This window comes from Lontra canadensis, unplaced genomic scaffold, assembly GCF_010015895.1.
Source record: "Lontra canadensis isolate GAN:19392208 unplaced genomic scaffold, GSC_riverotter_1.0 scaffold148, whole genome shotgun sequence".
NCBI lineage: Eukaryota > Metazoa > Chordata > Mammalia > Carnivora > Mustelidae > Lontra > Lontra canadensis.
In genome coordinates, this window is record NW_022631142.1 from 650,034 (window position 1) to 669,691 (window position 19,658).

At 37.5% G+C, this 19,658-nt stretch overlaps 1 protein-coding gene across 5 annotated transcripts in view; it reads left to right on the forward strand.

Annotated features, from left to right (window-relative positions):
* The window catches only part of OSBPL9 (oxysterol binding protein like 9), a 172,436-nt gene that overhangs the window by 21,106 nt on the left and 131,672 nt on the right, over positions 1 to 19,658 (forward strand). For all 5 annotated transcript variants that reach the window (XM_032844208.1, XM_032844206.1, XM_032844205.1 and 2 more), the window contains exon 2: positions 10,526 to 10,576. In XM_032844208.1, coding sequence (XP_032700099.1) covers positions 10,526 to 10,576 — 51 coding nt within the window. The remainder of the gene's footprint in view (positions 1 to 10,525; positions 10,577 to 19,658) is intronic.

Genomic DNA, 19,658 nt, shown 5'->3' on the forward strand with positions numbered 1-19,658 from the left:
CTCCATTCCTCCGTTCTTCCCTCCCTCCCTCCCTTCCTCCCATCCTTCCTTCCTTCCTTCCTTCCTTCTTTATATGTAAATACCTAAGGAAGAGACCTGCTACCTTCTTCCTAGCACGTTGGGGGCTTAGCCTAGGGACCTACGCCAGGCTTTGACTTTTTAGCTTTTTGGGGGGAAATAAAAAGTTTTATTATCCTTTCAGATGGGGAAAACAACAGATCTAATTCTTGGGGGATGTAGAAATGTTGGAGAACTCCAGGGCTTTTTACAGTGACACTGAAAAGTCCAGGGCGATTTTATTTCTCAACCATACTATGAAGGAAGAGGGTGTTATATGAGAATATTATGTGAGTGGTGGGTAGTCTAGTCTAGGGGTTCAGGTAAAGCTTTTCTTCTTAGGGAATTGAGGGATGAGTAAGAATTATGCATTTAATGAAGTGAAGATAGATGAGTGCAAGCACTTCAGGTAATGGGAACAGTCTGTGTAAAGGGCCTAAAGCAGGAAGGCATTTGGCTGGTTCAGGGAGTGAAAGGTTAGTGTGGCTGGAGTACAGGGATAATGGGGACTTTAGAGATCGACTAGGGGCCAGAACAAAGAGGGTCTTTGTAGAGGATAAATGAAGAAATTTGGATTTTATCCTAAGAGCAATATAGAGCCTTGAAATATTTTTTTGCTTGCTTGTTCTGTTTTTAATCAAGGTAGTGATCTGCTCAAGTTTGTTTTGAAAAGATTCTTCTGGCTCCTATACGGAAAAGGATTAGAGGAGAGGGGGAGTAGATATAGAGGAGTTAGAAGGTGATGTGGCCTAGGGGATGGATTATGGAGGACTGGATTAGGGTGGTTACAGTGGAGATGAAGTTAAATGGAAGGATGTGAGAAATTTTTAGGAGACAGAAATGGGGGGGGGGAGTTTGGATGGATGAAAGATAGGATTTGAGAGAGAAAATCACGAGTTGGTTTCAGATAATGTTGAGTTTGAAATGCCTGTGAGAAAGCCAAGTGGAAATGTGCAGAGGGAGTATGCATGATGGGAGAATGGAGAAAATTTGAAATAACCCTTGCTGAGAATGAACGGGAGAACAAGCTTACTGATGAATCATTTCCTGCTATTCCTTTTGCCTGAAACTTTCCCTCCCAGATTCTTTACTTTGAGGCTTTTCTTGTTCAAATCTCAGTTCAGATAAAACTCCCAAGAGTCTTCCCAAACCATCTACATTAAAGTAGAACCCCTCTTCCCCACAACAGCTTTCTGATCATCATTCTGCTTTATTTTCTTCTTAACATTTATCACTGGCTGAAATTATCTTGTTAATTTGGTTTTCTTAAGAGAAATATCTATTTAAATCCTTTACTCATTTTTAAGTTACATTGTCTTTATTGTTGAATTATAAGAGTTCTTCTTAGAAGAGTTCTTCATATATTCCTCATACATATCATATGTATGATTTGTAAATATTTTCTTACATTTTGTGTTTTGTTTTTTTTTTTAAGATTTTATTTATTTATTGGACAGAGAGAGATCACAAGTAGGCAGAGAGGCAGGCAGAGAGAGAGGAAGGGAAGCAGACTCCCCGCTGAGCAGAGAGCCCAATGCGGGACTCCATCCCAGGACCTTGAGATCATGACCTGAGCTGAAGGCAGAGGCTTAACCCACTGAGCCACCCAGACGCCCCTGTTTTTTTTTTTTTTTTTTTTTTACTTTCTTGATAGTGTCCTTTGAAAAGCATAATTTTTTTTTTTTTAAGTTTGATGTTCAATTTATTTTTCTTTTGTTGCTTGTGCTTTTGGTGTCCTAAGAAACCATTGTATAATCCACGGTCACAAGGAATTACACCTGTGTTTTCTTCTAAGAGTTTCATAATTTTAGTTTATTATTAATAGTTTAATGGTTTTATATGGTATAGGGTGGGGGTCCAATTTTATTCTTCTGCACAGGGATATATCCAGTTGTCTCAGTACTCTTTGTTAGAAAGATTATTCTTTTCCCCATTGGATAGTCTTGGCATCCTTGTCAATCAATTGACCATAGCTGTATGAGTTTATTTCTAGACTTTCAATTCTGTTTCATTGTTCTAATTACTGTCTTTGTTACTGTAGCTTTTTATTATTCTTGTACTAAGAATTGTGAGTCCTCCAACTTTGTTGTTGTTTTCTTGAAGATTGTTTTGGCTCTTTGGGTATCAGCTTATCAGTTTCTGTAAAAAAAGACCGTTGGGATTTTGATAGGGATTATATGAAATCTGTAAATCAGTTTGGGGAATAGTGCCATTGTGACAAGATCAAGTCTTCCACTCCATCAATATGAGATGTCTTTCCATTTATTTAGGTCTTCTTGGGTTTCCTTCAACAGTGCTTTGCAGTTTTCATTGTACAAGCCTTGTACTTCTAAAAATTAAATTTACTACTAAGTATTTAAATTCTTTTTGACATTATAAATGAAATTGTTTTTTCATTCCACTTTTAAATTTTTTTGTTCTAAGAATATAGAAACATGGTTGATTTTTGGGGCACTTGGGTGGTACAAGTATCTGACTCTTGGTTTCATTTCAGGTTGTGATCTCTCTGAGGATTGTGGGATCGAGTCTTGAGTTGGTCTCTGTGCTCAACTGCTCATCTGCTTAAGACTCCCTTTCCCTCTCTCTCCCTCCGCCCCACTGTCTTCTGTCTCTGTCTCTTTCTCAACTAAATAAATAAATCTTTAAAAAAAAAAAAAGGAAACACAATTACATATATTGGTCTTGTAGTCTAATTTATATATTGACCAATATATAAGACCAATTTATATATTGGTCTTGTAGTCTATAAACTTGCTGAACTCATTTATTACCTCTAATAGTGTTTTGGTGGATTCCTTAGGATTTTCTATATATAGGTTCTGTCATCTCAAATAATTTTATTTCTTCCTTTCCAGTCTGAATGTCTTTTATTTCTTTTTCTTATCTAATTTTCCCAGCTAGAACCTCTAGTACAGTGTTGAATAGGAGTGATGAGAGAGGACATCCTTGTCTTGTTCCTGCTCTTAGGTGTAAAGGTGTAAAGCTTTTAGTCCGATACCAGTAAGTATGATATTAGCTGTGGGTTTTTATAGATGTCCTTCTATGAAATAGAATAGTTACCTTCTATTCCTTGAGTGGTTTTATCCTGAAAGAATGTTGGATTTTGTCAAGTGCTTTTCCTGTTTTTGAGGTGATCATGTCATTTTTGTTCCTTGTTTTAATAATATAGTATATTGATTTTCATGTGTTGACTCAACCTTGCATTCCAAGAATAAATTCCACTTGGTCATTGTCTTAGTGTGTTTGGATTGCTATAACAAAAATACCATGCACTGGGTAGCTTATAAACAACAGAAATTATTTCTCACAGTTTTGGAGGCAAGATCAAGGTGCTGGTAGATTCAGTGTCTGTGGTGAGGACCTTCTTAGATGATGATCATTTCACTGTAATCTCATATGGTGGAAGGGGCAAGGGAGCTCTCTTAGGTCTTTTTTTAATAAGGCACTAATCCCATTCATGAGGGCTGTTCCAAAGGCTCCACCTCCTGATACCATCATCTTGAGGGTTAAGATTTCAACATAGGAATTTGGAAGGGGGAGGGTACACACATTTAGAGCATAATAGTTTAGCTGTATAATCCTATTTACATGTTGGCAGATTTGGTTTGCTAGTATTCTGCTGAGGATTTTTGCATCTTAATTCACAGTAGATGTTGGTCTTTTCTTGTGATACTTTTGTCTGGTTTTGGTACCAGAATAATACTTGTCTCATAGAGAAAGTTGGGAAGTCTTTCTTCTTTTAAAATTTTGGAAGAGAATGAAAAGTTGTTGTTAATTCTTTAAACTTTGATAGAATTTATCGGTGAAGCCTGGGCCTAGGCTTTTCTTTGTGAAAAGTTTTTCCATTACTAATTCAATCTCTCTACTTCTTGGAGGCCTATTCAGATTTTTTTTGTCTTCTTTAGTTAGTTGTGACAGTTTGTTCTTGAATTTGTCTGTCACATCTAGATTATTTAATTTGTTATTCATCATGTTACCTTAGCTTTCCTTTTGTTTCTGTAAGGTTGTTAGTAATGTCTCTCTTCTTTTATTCCTGATTTTACTAATTTGACTCCTCCTTTTCCCTTGGTTAGTAAAGCTAAAGTTTTGTCCATTTTGTTGATCTTTTTCAAGGAACCAGCCTTTGGTTTCATTAAGTTTTTTTATGTTTTTCTATTTTCTATTTTCATTTATTTTTGCTTACACTTTTATAGCCTTTATTATTTCCTTTCTTTGCTTGCTTTAGGTTTAATTGCCCTACTTTGTGTACTTAAGGTGTAAAGTTAGGTTATTGATTTCAGATCTTTTACAGTTATAAATGCTTTCACTGTCTCTTGAAAGTTTTGGTATGTTGTTTCCATTTTCAGATCGCAGATGTTTTCTAATTTCCCTTCTGATTTTTTTTTTCTTTGACCCATTAGTTATTTAGGAGTATGTCACTTAATTTCCACATTTTGAATTTCCCAAATTTCCCTTTGTTAACTGAGCTCTGCTTTTAACACATCATGATTAAAGAACATACTTTGTATTATTCCCATCCTTTCAAATTTATTGAGGCTTGTTTTATGGCCTAATATTTGGTCTGTCCTGGAGAGCATTCCATGTGCTCTTAAAAAGAGGAGTTTCCTTTTTTTTTTTTTTTTTTTTTTAAAGACTGACTGACTGATTTAGAGTAATTCTGCACCAAACATGGGGCTTGAACTCATAATCCCAAGATCACGCTCTTTTGACTGAGCCAGCTAGGTGGCCTGCAAGCAGTTTCCTTTTAAAGCCACAATGTGTTGCATACATTGCATAGTCCACTGGCTATTATATAGATAAATGGCTATACTTAGCTGAAAGGGAGGCTGGGAATGTAATATCCATCAGGAGAACCATGTGTTCAGTTAAGACTTGGGGGTGGAGGATTTTATTATGGAAAGGAAGAAGAGAGGAGAATGGATATTGGGGGACAAACAGTCTATTACAGGCAGCATTATATTGTATTTGTGGTAATTTACTTTGAAATCTTTTTTTTTTTTAAAGATTTTATTTGACAGAGAGAGATCACAAGTAGGCAGAGAGGCAGAGAGAGGAGGAAGCAGGCTCCCTGCTGAGCAGAGAGCCTGATGCGGGGCTCAATCCCAGGACCCTGGGATAATGACCTGAGCTTAAGGCAGAGGCTTTAACCCACTGAGCCACCCAGGCACCCCTACTTTGAAATCTTAATATGAATTAATAATCTGAATCCATACCTTGGGGTTAGCTAATTAGCCTAGGATTATTAAAAATAATTTTTAAAGATTTATTTATTTTGAGAGAGAGAGAGAAGGTGCGCACAGTGGAGGGGCAGAGAGAGAGAGGGAGAGAGAATCTCAAGTCGACTCAGTGTTGAGCAAGGAGCCTGGCAGGGGCCTCTGTATCACCACCCTGAAATCATGACCTTAGCCTGTCAAAAGTTGGACACTTAACTGACTGTGCCACCCAGGTGCCCCTTAAAAATAATTTTTGATTGCATGGCTTATTGTAACAGGCCCCACTGCCCTTGTGTTAATAAATATGAGAAACCAGCAAATGCAACCACAAAACCCAAAAATTTTTGCTAGTCCTCTAGCCCCTTAGGGAGTAGAACATCAGCTGTATATCTCCCTACTTCATGGGGGAGTCCTCATCCAGCCTAAAAGACTGTAGCATCCATTTCAGAGTGATCCTTTCTTGGGGTGCTTGACTTTGTACCTGGAGGCAGAAAGAGGGAACTCATCTAAATTATAGGTCTTTGGCTTTTTTTTTTAAAGATTGTATTTATTTGAGAGAGAGCACATGTGAGCACATGAGTAAGGGGGAGGAGCAGAGGGGGAGGAAGAAGCAGACTCCCCACTGAACAGGGAGCCTGATTGTTGGGGGCGGGAGAGGGGAGCCTTGATCCCAGGACCCTGAGATCACAACCTGAGCCAAAGGCAGACGTTTATCCGACTGAGCCACCCAGGCGCCCCTCATCTAAGTTATAGGTTGTATGACTGTTCCAACCTGTTAAAAATTTGTTGTAAGGCTCAGAACATTGGTAAAATAACATTTGGAAGGAAGATTACTGGAGTGGGGTTGTCTGCCTTGCCTTTTTGGATTAGCAGAAGCTACTTGTATTCATTAAAATAAAACAAAACAAAACAAAACCCTGATATTCAGTGAGTTGCATTTGCTTAGGCAGGTTTGCCTCAGGTGAGGGTGTAGCTGGACACTGGCAGCTAGGACTCCCTACCTCTTATGTCTCATCTCACCGTGTAGGCTTTCTTTCCTTCTTTCTTCATGTAGAAGGCACATGTCTCATGGCAACTTTATCTCAGAGCTTCAGGAACAGATAGGAAGAGCTCTTCTTCAGCTCCAGGAGAAAAACGTCCTGGGAAAGGACTCTATTCTGCCTTGTGGGGTAGTGGGTCCCATGACACCACCCCTTCAGCATTCACTGTACTTGGGGGACATAATCACACTGGCTTCCCTTTAGGTGCATATTAGAACTGAGTAGAGAGAATGAGAGGACCCTGTGCCATTGTGGCAGAGGATGCCAGGCTAACAGCAGATTTTGGTCTGGGGAATGATTTGCAGGGCAGCCATTACAAATTGTGCCTGCTGTGTCAAACTCTGCTACATTTTACATATGTAATATTGAAAATTACTTGATCTCCCTGGTGTCACTTTCATCTGTAATATATGAGTAATTCTTACCATGCCAAGTCTTTCGAGGTCTACTGTATCTAAAGTGCTTGTCACACAGAGGGCATCAGTGAGAATGTACTGATGGTGCTGCGATTGCAGATGTCACCATCATTCTTTTGCTCAAGTCCTTATATATAACAGTGTTACTTTTCTAAAATACACCTTTTGAGAATGTAATTACCCTCCTAAAAAATCCTCAGTAGCTCTCCTTTAACCATTGAATAAAATTTGATTTTCTTAACAACTCAGTATTTTTTTCAGTTCTTCAGAATCTGGTTCCCATATCTCCTTTTCAGCCTCGTCTCTCTTCATGTTCCTTTTTGCACTCTGTGTTTGGGTCTGTAAATATACTCTCCTATGAATGATTTGTGTGTAGAGTTTTCTGTACCTGTGCTTTGGCTGGTGGTGTTCCCTTGGATTGGAATGCCCTCTTCTTCCTACCTCCCCTCTTTTCTTATTAGAACCTGTTTTTTTTTTTTAAAGTCCCAAGTTTTTATTGAAACTTGAAACCTGGTCACTTCAGTATTGTCTTCCCTGATCCTTTTCCACAGCAGAGGGCTTTTTGTAGCTCATGGCACTTCGTGCCTATAATCATATAATTTATTTTTCATTGTATTATAGTGGTTTATATGCTAGTCTTCTTTTTTTTCTTTAAGGACCTTTTTAAAGAATCTAGGACGGTTTTGTGGGATGTTCCACATTCTGGCCTTGTCTGATTGTTTCCTAGTTATATTTGTTTTAATTATTTTCAATTCTTTCAGTGTTTTATAATTCATAACCCTAATAATAGTACCATCACTGGGATCTGTCTTATACTCTTTTCCTGCTCACTATAACCATATTTTTAAAAGTGAAAGAGGAATTAAGGATGAGTGTGTTGGTTCTTACCTTGATTTGTATTCTAACTCTCATTGGATATTTTTAGTCATAATTACTATTTTTATGTATGCCTTGACACTTTTGAAGATAAGTCTAGAGTATAGTAAAGGGCTATTAAATGCTTAGGGAATGCTTTTGTTAATTGTGTTTTTGCTAACTGTATTGCTAGTAAAGAACTCTTATGACTGTGCTTGCTAGTGAGAGGTTTTTTTTTTTTTAAAGATTTTATTTATTTGACAGAGAGAGATCCTAAGTAGGCAGAGGCAGGCGGGTGGGGGGTGGGGAGGAAGCAGGCTCCCTGCTGAGCAGAGAGCCCAATGCGGAGCTCGATTCCAGGACCCTGAGATTGCGACCCAAGCAGAAGGCTTGGTGAGAATTTTTTAATAAAATGTATGAGTCCTTGTATTTTTTTTTTAAAGATATTTATTTATTTATTTATTTATTTATTTATTTGACAGCTCACAAGTAGGCAGAGAGGCAGGCAGAGAGAGAGAGGAGGAAGCAGGCTCCCTGCTGAGTAGAGAGCTGGATGTGGGACTCGATCCCAGGACCCTGAGATCATGACCTGAGCCGAAGCCAGAGGCTTTAACCCACTGAGCCACCCAGACACCCCAAATCCTTGTATTTTTAAGTGGAATAAAGAAGACTGTCTCCTGTCCCTTAAAAATCATTTTTAAAAAATAATCATTTTTGAACATGAATTCCTGTGGCTCAGTACTTTATTAAAGAATCAACTTTGATTTATCATTATAATATTGTTACATTCATAAGTTTAAGAGTCAGTGAAAAAATGGTATAGGCTATATTCTTAGAAAATACTATAGGCAATGAAAGGGATAGGCAGATTTTGACATATAGACATAAAAATATCCCCAAGAAATATTTGTTTTCTTTCCAGTTTTATTGAGTTATAATTGATTATAACATCGTATAAGTTTAAAGTGTACAGTGTGATGATTTGATAAATATATATATTGCAAAATGATAACCACAGTAGGTTAGTTAACATAATCCTTTTTTTTTTGTGGTGAGAATTTTTAAGATCTACTCTATTAGTAACTTTCGGGTATACTGTACAGTATTGTTAACTATAGAAAATGCTGTACATTAAGTCCTCTATAATCATAACTCACAGTTTGCCTGTGATGTATAGTACATTGAATATAAGGCATCCGTGGCATCCCTCAAAAGTGGGACAATTTTCTTTAAAATATAATTTCATGATGTTGGCTTATTTTACTTCTTTCTTGCTTAGGGGAGTACAGAAAAATATCAGTTGTTGAGGTACTAAATATTTTTAAACTTTAGTTATATTTCAGGATTCATTTTATTTTATTACACGTGACTAAATTTAATTTTAGGAATATTTACTAAATATCAACATAAGGTTTATTATGCAGAACATAGCCTTTCCTCAGCCCAGTCTAGTAAGGGAGCAACATTTTAGTAGTCAATAAGCATCTAATATGCACCAGATACTATTCTGAAGTGTAAGATAGAATTCCTACTTCCTAGGGAATAGGCAGTCTTGTGGATGAACCAGACAAGTAAATTAGCCATTACAGCACAGGATGGTACATGCCATGATGAGAACATATAGGAGACTCTGGGAGAGGAATGGGAATCCAAATCATAGGTAAGGTAAGGTGTTAATGAGTGACAGCAAGACAAAATCAGGGTCAAGGACATTCCAAGCTGAGGAACACTGGATGAGAAATCTCAGAGGCAAAAAATGTGACATATTTGGGCGCTTGAAAAGAGGTAAAGCAATGTTTCTCAAAATGTGGCCCTCCATCTGCCTGAGTCATAATCAACTGGGGGTGAATCTTAAAACTTCTGGGTGATTCTTAGCCCTCTAGGTAATTCTCAAACTCTCTGAAATATGAGAAACACTGTGCTAGAGTTAAGGGGCATGAGGAAGAATTAAAATTAGTGTAATAAACATACTATATTAAAGGCACACAAAATTCTAGGTTTATTTGTGTAATTATAAAAGGCTTTCATTTTATTTTTTTAGAGTTGACATTCAGTATTAGTTTCAGGTGTACAACATAGTGATTCAACGTGTATATACATTACTCAGTGCTCATCACAATAAGTATAGTTATCATCTCTTACCATACAAAGTTATTACAGTATTATTGACTATGTTCTCTATGCTGTGCTTTTCACAGCATGACTTAATTTATTTTATAACTGGAAGCTTATATCTCTTAATCCCCTTTACTTATTTTTCCTATCCCCCCCAACCTCCTCTGCTCTGGCAACTACCAGTTCTCTGTATTTTTGAGTCTGTTTCTGTTTCATTTTTTAGATTCCACATATAAATAAAATCATAGGTATTTATCTTTCTCTGTCTGACTTATTTCACTTAACAATATACCCCGTAGGTCTATCCATGTTGTCCCAAATGGTAAGATTTCATTCTTTGTTATGGCCAAGTAATATTCCACTGTGTGTATATATGTGTGTATACACACACACTGTATCTTCTTTACCCATTCATCTGCTGATGTACTTAGGCTGGTTTCATTTCTTGGCTTCTGTACATAATGCAATAAATATAGGGGTGCATGTATCTTTTCTAATTAGTGTTTCCATTTTCTTTGGGTAAATACCCAGAAGTAGAATTACTGGATCATATGGTATTTGGATTTTTAATTTTTTCAGGATGTTTTCGGTAGTGGCTGCACCAATTTACATTTCCACCAACAGTGCACCAACGTCCTCACCACCACTTTAAAACATACTCATTTGAAACCGCTAATTCCTATCTTTTAAGTGATTTGGGAGGTTGGAGGGGGATGGAGGATATGGATAAAGAATGGAGGTATTTACTCTAATTTTTTTCTTTATCCCCAGATGATTCTAAATATAGTCTATAATTTTTTATTCATTGAATGTTTTTGTTTTCTTTTAGTCCAAGGACAAAATGATGAGAGGCTCTCGCAGAGGATGTGTTAGACTCAGAGTGAGTATTTATTCCTTTTTATGAAAACCAATTTTGATGGGAAAAAATATTTTGATGGAATCACGGAGGTCTAAATTTAGTTTTCTCATTTAATTTTTGAGACAGGCAACGAAGGTTCGGAAAAAAAAGATCTCTCCATCTTAACTACTAGCCAGTGCCAAAACCAGGACTAGAATGCCATTCTTTTACTTGCTGTTTTAATGTTGTATCCATGACTTAACGCAGCTACTGATTTTTTTTTCTTTAATCTCTATTTTACAGTCAGGGACCAGGGTTAGAACTTAATGAATTATAGTGTTAGTAGTAGAGCAAATAGTAGGAATAACTGTGAAAAATCCCTACTTAATAGTTGCTTTGTTTTTACTATTCAACACGATTTAATAAGGGTCTATGTAGCAATGATGTCCAACAGAAATATAATGTGAGTCACATATATAATTTAAAATTTTGTTGTAGTCACATTTAAAAAGTGCCGCTTTCCTGATGGTGTACTGGAGAAGAATGAGGCCCAAACAAGTCAGCTGTGAGAGAGAGAGGGAGCAGGGGACGACAGCTGGAAGGACTGTCCCCCGGAACAACTCCTCAATCCCAACTCCTCAGTCCCATATTTATTAGATACAAGATAGCAACAAAGGAGAAGAAAAGAAGGTTATACAACAGCTGTGTGTCTAGTAGGTAACAACAAGAAGGAATGTGAGTCAGGTGTTGGTCACATGGTAAATGAGGTAAACAAGAAGAGGAGTAAGGTGTGTCCTGTCCAGCAGCTGGATTTGTAGTTGAGCAAGCTAACTTAAAGGGATTACTTTAACAGCAGGCTTTCTCGGAGGCAGGGGAGACTACGAAAAAAGGAAGCAGGGCGGCCTTCTGCCCAGAGCAAGCCAGGCATCCCCAGCTGCTGGGCTTCAAGGATGTGTATCATCTCCTCCACCAAAGGCCTGCAGCTAGTACATGTTTTTCTCAAGGTCATCTTTAAGCATGCTTGTGTTAAAGTTATAGTTACAGTTATAGTTTAAGCAGTATATTATTCTGAGGGACAGTTACAAAAAAGGAAAAAGAAACAGGTGAAGTTAATTTTAATGTATTTTGTTTAGGCCAACATATTCCAGAATATTACTATTCAACATGTAACAGTAAAAAATTATTAATGAAATATTTTATCCTTTTTTTTTTTTTAAATAGTAAGTCTTCAAAATCCAGTGTGTCTTTTATACTTAATGGCTTCTCTCTGTTCAGATTAGATGCATGTCAAGTGCCCAGTAACCACATAAGGTTAAGTAGTGGCTTCCTTACTGGACAGTGCAGGCTTATAGCTTCACACTGTTTTTAATTGCTTGTTCAGGTTCCTTCATTGTCCCGAGTTTCTAAAGGCAAGAAAAAGTGCATGATTGGGGGTATAATTTCTAGTATTCCATTATATCTAAAGATGAGTCTACCTTTATCATAACCATGTAGATCAGCTTTTTGTAGTCTTGTCTTTTTCTGGCTTCTGTTGCTTTCTTTCTGCCATCTTTTTTCTGCATGTTTGTGTTTGAAGATGTGAATATATTTGGTAAACATATTACTGCCTTTATTAACAGTAATGAATTGGCAGAAATGGGAAATAACTGAGAAAGAAACCAAATTAAAACTTTTTTTCCAATTTATTGAAACTAAAAGAAAAAACCCAAACAGTGAACATTTCTCCTAGGCTACCCCCAGCTTCTGGCAGTTGACAATCTATGTGATACAGAGTGGGTTTTTTTTCTGTTGTTGTTTTAGAGATTAGACAGTATTTGTTTCTCTGTCTAACTTATTTCACCTAGTGTAATGGCCTCACGGTCTTCCTGTTGTCACATATGACCCAACTTCATTTATTTTTATGGCTGAATAATATTCAGGTATGTGTGTGGGCATGGGTGTAAGCATACCCATACACACACACAGATATATAAAGAAATATATATAATACAATTTCTTTATCCATTCATCCATCACTGGATACTTAAGTAGTTTCCATATCTTTGCTACTGTAAAAATTGCAGCAGTGAACATGGGGCACATATATCTTTTTGAATTAGTGTTTTCATTCTCTTCAGATAAATACATACAAGTGTAATTGCTGGGTCATATGGTAGTTTTTTTAATTTTGGAGGAACCTCCACACTGTTTTTCTGTAGCAGCCACACCAGTTTACATTTCTACCAACACTGCATGAGTTGTTTTTTCCACATCTTCACCAACACTTGTTATTTATTTCTTGGCCCTTTTTTTTTTTTTTAGTTGCTTCATAAAAACAATTATGATGTTTACCTTTGTTTTCTTTCTTTCTTTTTTTTTATGGTAAAATTGGTATATAACATTATTAGTTTCAGGTGTATGATACAATTTGGTATTTATATACGCTACAAAGTGATCATAGTAATTCTAGTTACTATTCATCACCATACAGTTGACTTCTTCACCCCTTTTGTACCTTCCAGCCCTCTTCCACTCTTATGACCAATCTGTTCTCTATATCCATGAGTTTGGTTTGTTCATTTGTTTTTCTTTGAATAAATATCCGGAAGTGGAATAGCTGGATAATATATATGATAATTCTGTTTAATTTTTTGAGGAGCCTCCATATTGTTTTCCATAGTGGCTGCACCAATTTACATTCTCACCAACAGTATATAAGATTTCCTTTTCTGCACATTCTCTCTAGCACTTGTTATTTCTTACTTTTTGAGATGTGAGATGCTGTCTCATGGTTTTCATTTGCATTTTCCTGATAATTGGTGATGTTGAACATCTTTTCCTGTGCTTTTTGGCCATCTACATGGCTCCATTAGAAAAATGTCTGTTTGATCTTCTGCCCATTTTTAAATTGGGTTGTTTGGGGGTTTTGCTATTTAGTATGTGGGTTCTTTATATATTTTGGATATTAACTTGGTTGGATATGTGATTTGCAGATATTTTCTTCTGTTCAGTAAGTTGTCTTCTCATTTTGTTGTTGATGTCCTTCCCTGTGCAGAAGAGTTTAGTTTGATGTTATCCCACTTGTTTATTTTTGCTTTTGTTGCCTTTGTTTTTGGAGACAGAACAATGTCAAGGAGCTTACCACTTATGTTTTCTCTGAGTTTTATGGTTTCAGGTCTTGTGCTCAAGTCTTTAATCCATTTTGAGTTAATTTTGGGGTATGCTGTAAGATAATGTTCTACTTTCATTCTTTTGCATTTGGTTGTCCAGTTTTCCCAGCACCATTTATTGAAGAGATTGTTCTTTCTCATTATATGTTCTTGGCTCCTTTGTCATAAATTAACTGACCATATGTGTGTGGGTTTATTTCTGGCTTCTCTATTCCATTTCATAGGTTGATGTGTTTGAAAAATCACCACAGGCTAAGGGTTCAATTCTACAAGCCTGCTCTCCACCCCTTACTTCAGACACCATTTGCAAGCCCCAGGCTATTACCTGTGTTCTGACGGACCAGCTACAAATTGGAGGTTCCAAAAGCCTCCTCCTCAAGTTCAATTCATTTGCTAGAGCAACTCACAGAACTCAGGGAAACATGTTTACCAGTTTACTAAAGGATATGATAAAGGATGTGAATCAACAGCCAGATGAAGAGATATAAAACAAGATTGGGGGAAAGGGTATGGAACTTCCATGCCCTTTCTAGAAATGCCACTCTCCCCACCCCATCTCTGTGTATTCACTAACCTGGAACCTCTCTAAACCCAGTCCTTTTCAGTTTTTATGGAAGCTTCAATGCAGAGTCATGATTGACTAACTAAGTCTTTGGCCATTAGCTGATTCAGCCTCCAACCTCTCTCCTCACCTGTGGTTGGAGGTGGGGAGGACTAAAAGTTCCAACTCTAATCACATGGTCTCTCCTCCTGGCAAACAGCTGCCATCCCTCCCTCTGTCCCACTTCCAAAAAATTTTTATTTGAGTGAGAGCATGCTTGTGCAAGTGGAGGGAGGGGCAGATGGAAAGGGAGAAGAAAGCTCTCTGCTGAGCAGGGAGCTGGATGCAGGGTTTGATCCCAGGACCCTGAGATCGTGACCTGCGCCAAAGGCAGATGCTTAACCAGCTGAGCCACCCAGGCACCCCAACCAGCTCCCATCCTTAGGCAGTTTCCAAAAGTTGCTCCATTTACATAATAAAAGACTTTAATCACTCTCAACACCTGAGAAATTCCAAAGGTTTTTGGGAGCTTTGACCCAGAAAGTGTAGGTGAAGATGAAATATATATAAGAAACATATCATTGGTCTTATGAATAACCAAATATGTATTTCTTATAAATCACAATGTTACACGTTGATTTCTAGTTTTGTACCATTGTGGTCAGAGAAGATGCTTCGTATTATTTTAGTCTTCTTAAATGTATAGAGACTTCTTTTGTGGTCTAATGTGATCTATCCTGGAGAGTGTTGCATGTTCTCTTGAGAAGAATTTGTATTCTGCTTCTGAATAGAATGTTCTGTATTTATCTGTTAAGTCCATTTGGTCTAATGTGTCTTTTTTTTTTTTTTAAGATTATTTATTTATTTGACAGAGAGAGAGAGATCACAAGAGATCACAGAGAGGCAGGCAGGGAGAGGGAGAAGCAGGCTCCTCGCTGAGCAGAGAGCCCGATGCGGGGCTCGATCCCAGGACCCTGAAATCATGACCTGAGCCGAAGGCAGAGGCTTTAACCCACTGAGCCACCCAGGTGCCCCTGGTCTAATGTGACTTTTAAGGCCAGTGTTTCCATATTGATTTTCGGCCTGGATGATCTACCCATTGATGAAAGTGGGTTTTGAAGTCCCCTACTATTCTTGCAGTGCTATCAGTGTCTCCGTTCAGGCCTGTTAGTATTTGCTTCATATATTTTGGTTCTCCTGTGTTGGGTGCATAAATGTTTACAAATGTTATGGCCTATTGTTGAATTAACCCCTTTATCAGTATGTAATACTTTTCTTTGTCTTTTATTACAATTTTTGTTTTAAGGTCCATTTTGTCTGATGTAAGGGTAGCTATACCAGTTTTCTTTTGGTTTCCATTTATACAGAGTATCTTTTCCACCCCTTCACTTTCAGTCTGTGTGTGTCAGTTGATCTGAAGTAAGTTTCTTTCAGATGACATATAAAGGAGTCTAGTTTTATCCATTCAGCTGCTCCTTGTCTTTTGATTGAAGAATTTGGTTCATTGACATTTGAAGTAATTATTGATAAGTATGTATTTATTGCCATTTTGTTCATTGTTTTCTGGGGCTTTTTGTAGTTCTTTCTGTTGGTTTTTCTTTTCTTGCTCTCTACCCTTGTAGTTTCATGTCTCTCTTTAGTATTATGTTTAGATTCCTTTCTCATAGGTTTTTGCTTTGTGGTTTCCATGAGGTTCACATATTACAACCTTTATATATAGCAGTGTATTTTAAGTTGATAGCAACTTAAATTTGAATGCTTTGTAAAAACTATATTTACCCCCCACCTAGTTTTGTGTTTTTGATGTCATATTTTACATTTTTTATTTTGTGTGTCCCTTAACTAATTTTTGTAATTATAGTTTTACTACTTTTGTCTTTTAACCTTTAAAATAGCTATAAAAGTGGTTAATCCATTACCTTTACTATGTGGTAGCCTTATGCATGTGATTTCTACTTCCACATGTTTTCTTGTTAGTGCCTTTTCTTTTCAGCTTAAAAGATGTCACTTTAATAATGCTTAAAAGGCCAGTTTAGTGATGACCTCCTCTATCTTTAACTTGTCTGGAAAACTCTCCTTCACTTTTGAATGATAACTTTGCAGGGTACAGTTCTTAGTTGGAAGTTTTTTCTTTCAGCACTTCAAATACAACATTTCACTCCCTTGTGATGTGAAGTTTCTGTTGAAAAATCAGCTGATGATCTTATGTAGATTCTTTTGTATATCACAAGGATTTTTTTTAGGATCCTCTCTTTAACTCCTCACATTTTATTTCATATATATATATATTTTTTTTTAAGATTTTATTTATTATTTATTTGACAGAGATCACAAGTAGGCAGAGAGGAAGGAAAGCAGGCTCCCTGCTGAGCAGAGAGCCTGATGTGTGGGGATCATGAGCTGAAGGCAGAGGCCCTAACCCACTGAGCCACCCAGGCACCCCAAGGTCTTTTTTTTAAAGAGGAAATTATTATGTGTAACTGTAGACTCAGTATGTTTATGGGAGGAGATGAGTTCAGGATCTTCCTACCTTGCCGTTTGAAACTGGAACCCAAAGACACAAATCTAATGGAAAAATTCCCATGCTGAGATAGAAATATGGTGAATTTGCAGGATGGAAATGAGACAGGCTTATTTTGAGCAGATGTTGTATATGTGATAGCATATAGATTTTTAAAAATTCAGCTTATTATACTGTTTACTGTTTTTTTTTTTCTTGGTTTCTCTTTTGTCGTCTTGGTTTTACTGCTTTTCTAAGCATTTGTTACTGACCTTAGTCACCACCCAGTCTGGCATTAACTGGTTTCTTGGCTTGAGATAGCTAACTAAGTAGGGCAACCTTGGCAGAGCTGTATTGAGATTGCTCATCAGTTGAATTCAGTCTGGGTTTGGGCCACTGTCTCATTGTTACATTTAAGCACTATTTTCTTTTCTTTCCTTTTTTCTTCCCTTTTCTTTCTTTTTTAAAGATTTTATTTATTTATTTGGCAAAACCACAGAGATAGTGGCAGAGATAGCGAGAGAGAGCTTGAGTGGGGAGGAGAGGAAGAAGCAGGCTCCCTACTGAGCAGGGAGCCCAATACCGGGCTCAATTCTAGGACAATGGGATCATGACCTGAACCAAAGGCAGACGCTTAAACTGACTTGAGCAACTCAGGTGCCTCTATTTTTTTCTTTTAATATAACTTAATTATTAACCCTTGTGACTACCATCCAGGTTAAGAAATAGGTTAACCCAGATTAAGAAATAGAATTTTGGCAGCTACCCTGGAAGCCTCTTTATGTTCCTCATTTAATTACAGGCCCCTCCCTGTCTCTTAAATTAACTGCTGTTGAATAGTAATCACTTCTTGAATTTATATTCCTAAATTCTGTACTTTGTCTTGCCCTTCTTTTTAACTTGATACCTCTTGTTTGTAATTTATGTATTGAAGAATCCAATAGGACCTTTAGTTTTCCATACACTGATTGCATACAGCTGTAATTCTCCATACTCTTCTGCCCTCTGCTTTTCTTGCAAATTGGCAACTGGATGCAGAGAGTAGATAAGACTCAGGTTTCATCCCTTTGGTAAGGCTATAGGTGATGGTGTGTTCTTTTATCAAGAGGTACATAATATTTGGCTTTTGCTCCTTATTGATACTAGCAGCTACTGATGCTCAGTACCTAGCTTCATCGGCTTATCTGGGGGTTGCAAAATTATGATATTTCATCATTTATTTCTAATTTTTATCAGAAATATTTTATAAGGAGTTCTCTTCATGAATTTGGTTACCCAGTGCTGCAGATCAAATAAAACAGGATAAGTGCTTGATTATTTCGTTTCACTTACCCAGTTTTTAAGATAAGGAATTGACTTAAAACAACAATGATTTTATAAATACCCCCCCAAAAAATTGAAAGCAGACTCAAATAGATACTTGTGCACCCATGTTCATAGCAGCATTACTCACAGTAGCCTAGAATTAGAAGCAACTCAGTCTTTATTCAGTGGATAAATGGATAAGCAAAGGGAGGTATATACATACAATGGGATATTATTTAGTCTTAAAAAGGAAAGAAATTTAGACACATGCTACAACATGGATGAATCTTGAGGGCATTATGCTAAGTGAAATAAGCCAGTCACAAAAAGATAAATACTGTATGATTCTACTTACATGAGGTACCTAAAGCAGTCAAATTCATGGACAATGGTAGTTTCCAGGGGTTGGAGGGAAGAGAGATTGGGGAGTTAGTGTTTTATTTTGTTTTTAAAGATTTATTATTTGACAGAGAAAGAACACAAGCAGGGGAGTGGGACGGGGAGGAGCAGGCCCCCCACTGAGCAGGGAGCCCAACATGGGACTCGATCCCAGGACCCCGAGATCACAACCCAAGCCAAAGGCAGACGCCCAACGACTGAGCCATCCAGGCATCCCGGGAGTTAGTGTTTAATGGGTACCTAGTTTTAGTTTGGGAAGATTAAAAAGTTCTGGAGATGGACATTGATGATGGTTGCACAATGGCATGAATGTACTTAATGCCACGAAATTGAACACTTAAAAATGTTTAAATGGTAAATCTTATATTACCACAATTAAAAATCCTCTGGGGCCTGGTGGGGGGAGGTGGAGAGAGTGGGGAGAAACACTTTCACCTGTTTATTATCTCACAGTTCTGTAGACCAGATATTTCAAAAGCATTCTCTGCTTAAGGTTTCCCAAGGCTGAAATCAAGGTATTGACTGGGCTGGGTTCTTACCTGGAGGCTCTGAGAAGAATCTAAGGGAGAATCTGTTCCAAGGTCTTTCAGGGTATTGGCAGAATTCATTTGCACTTGACTCTGGGACTGAGGTTCTTGTTTTCTTGCTAGCTGTCAGCTGGGTTTTTTGTTTCTGAAAGCTGTCCATATTGTCATGTGACCCCTCCCATCTCCAAGGCGACAGGGCAGGTGCATTCAATCTTTCTGTTGCTTTGAATCTAACTTCCCATTCTGCTACCAGCTGTAGAAAAACACTGCCACTCCTTTTACGAGACAGGATCTCCACTGCCACTCCTTTTAAGGGGCCTCCTGTGATTAGCCACCAGATAATCTCCCTTTTGCCCTGATCACTCCAGTGATAACTCATTCTGTAATATAATCACTTCAGAGATATCTCATCCTATTCATAGGTTTCTAACCACACCAAAAGGGAAAGACAGTATAACATTATATAGGGGCAAGGGTCATTTAGAGTCTTTTTTTTTTTTTTTTTTTTTTTACGAATTCTGCTTACCATGCAGCATGATGGAGAAGAACCAGACATACCTATGTTTGAATCTTATTTTTGCCCTTGTTGACTGGAAGAGGGAAGTTACCTGTAAGCTTCCTGAGTTTGAGTTTTCTCTTGAAAGTGGGGATTATAATACCCTTGAAGAATTTTGTGGGGATTGGGCACCTGGTACATAGATGG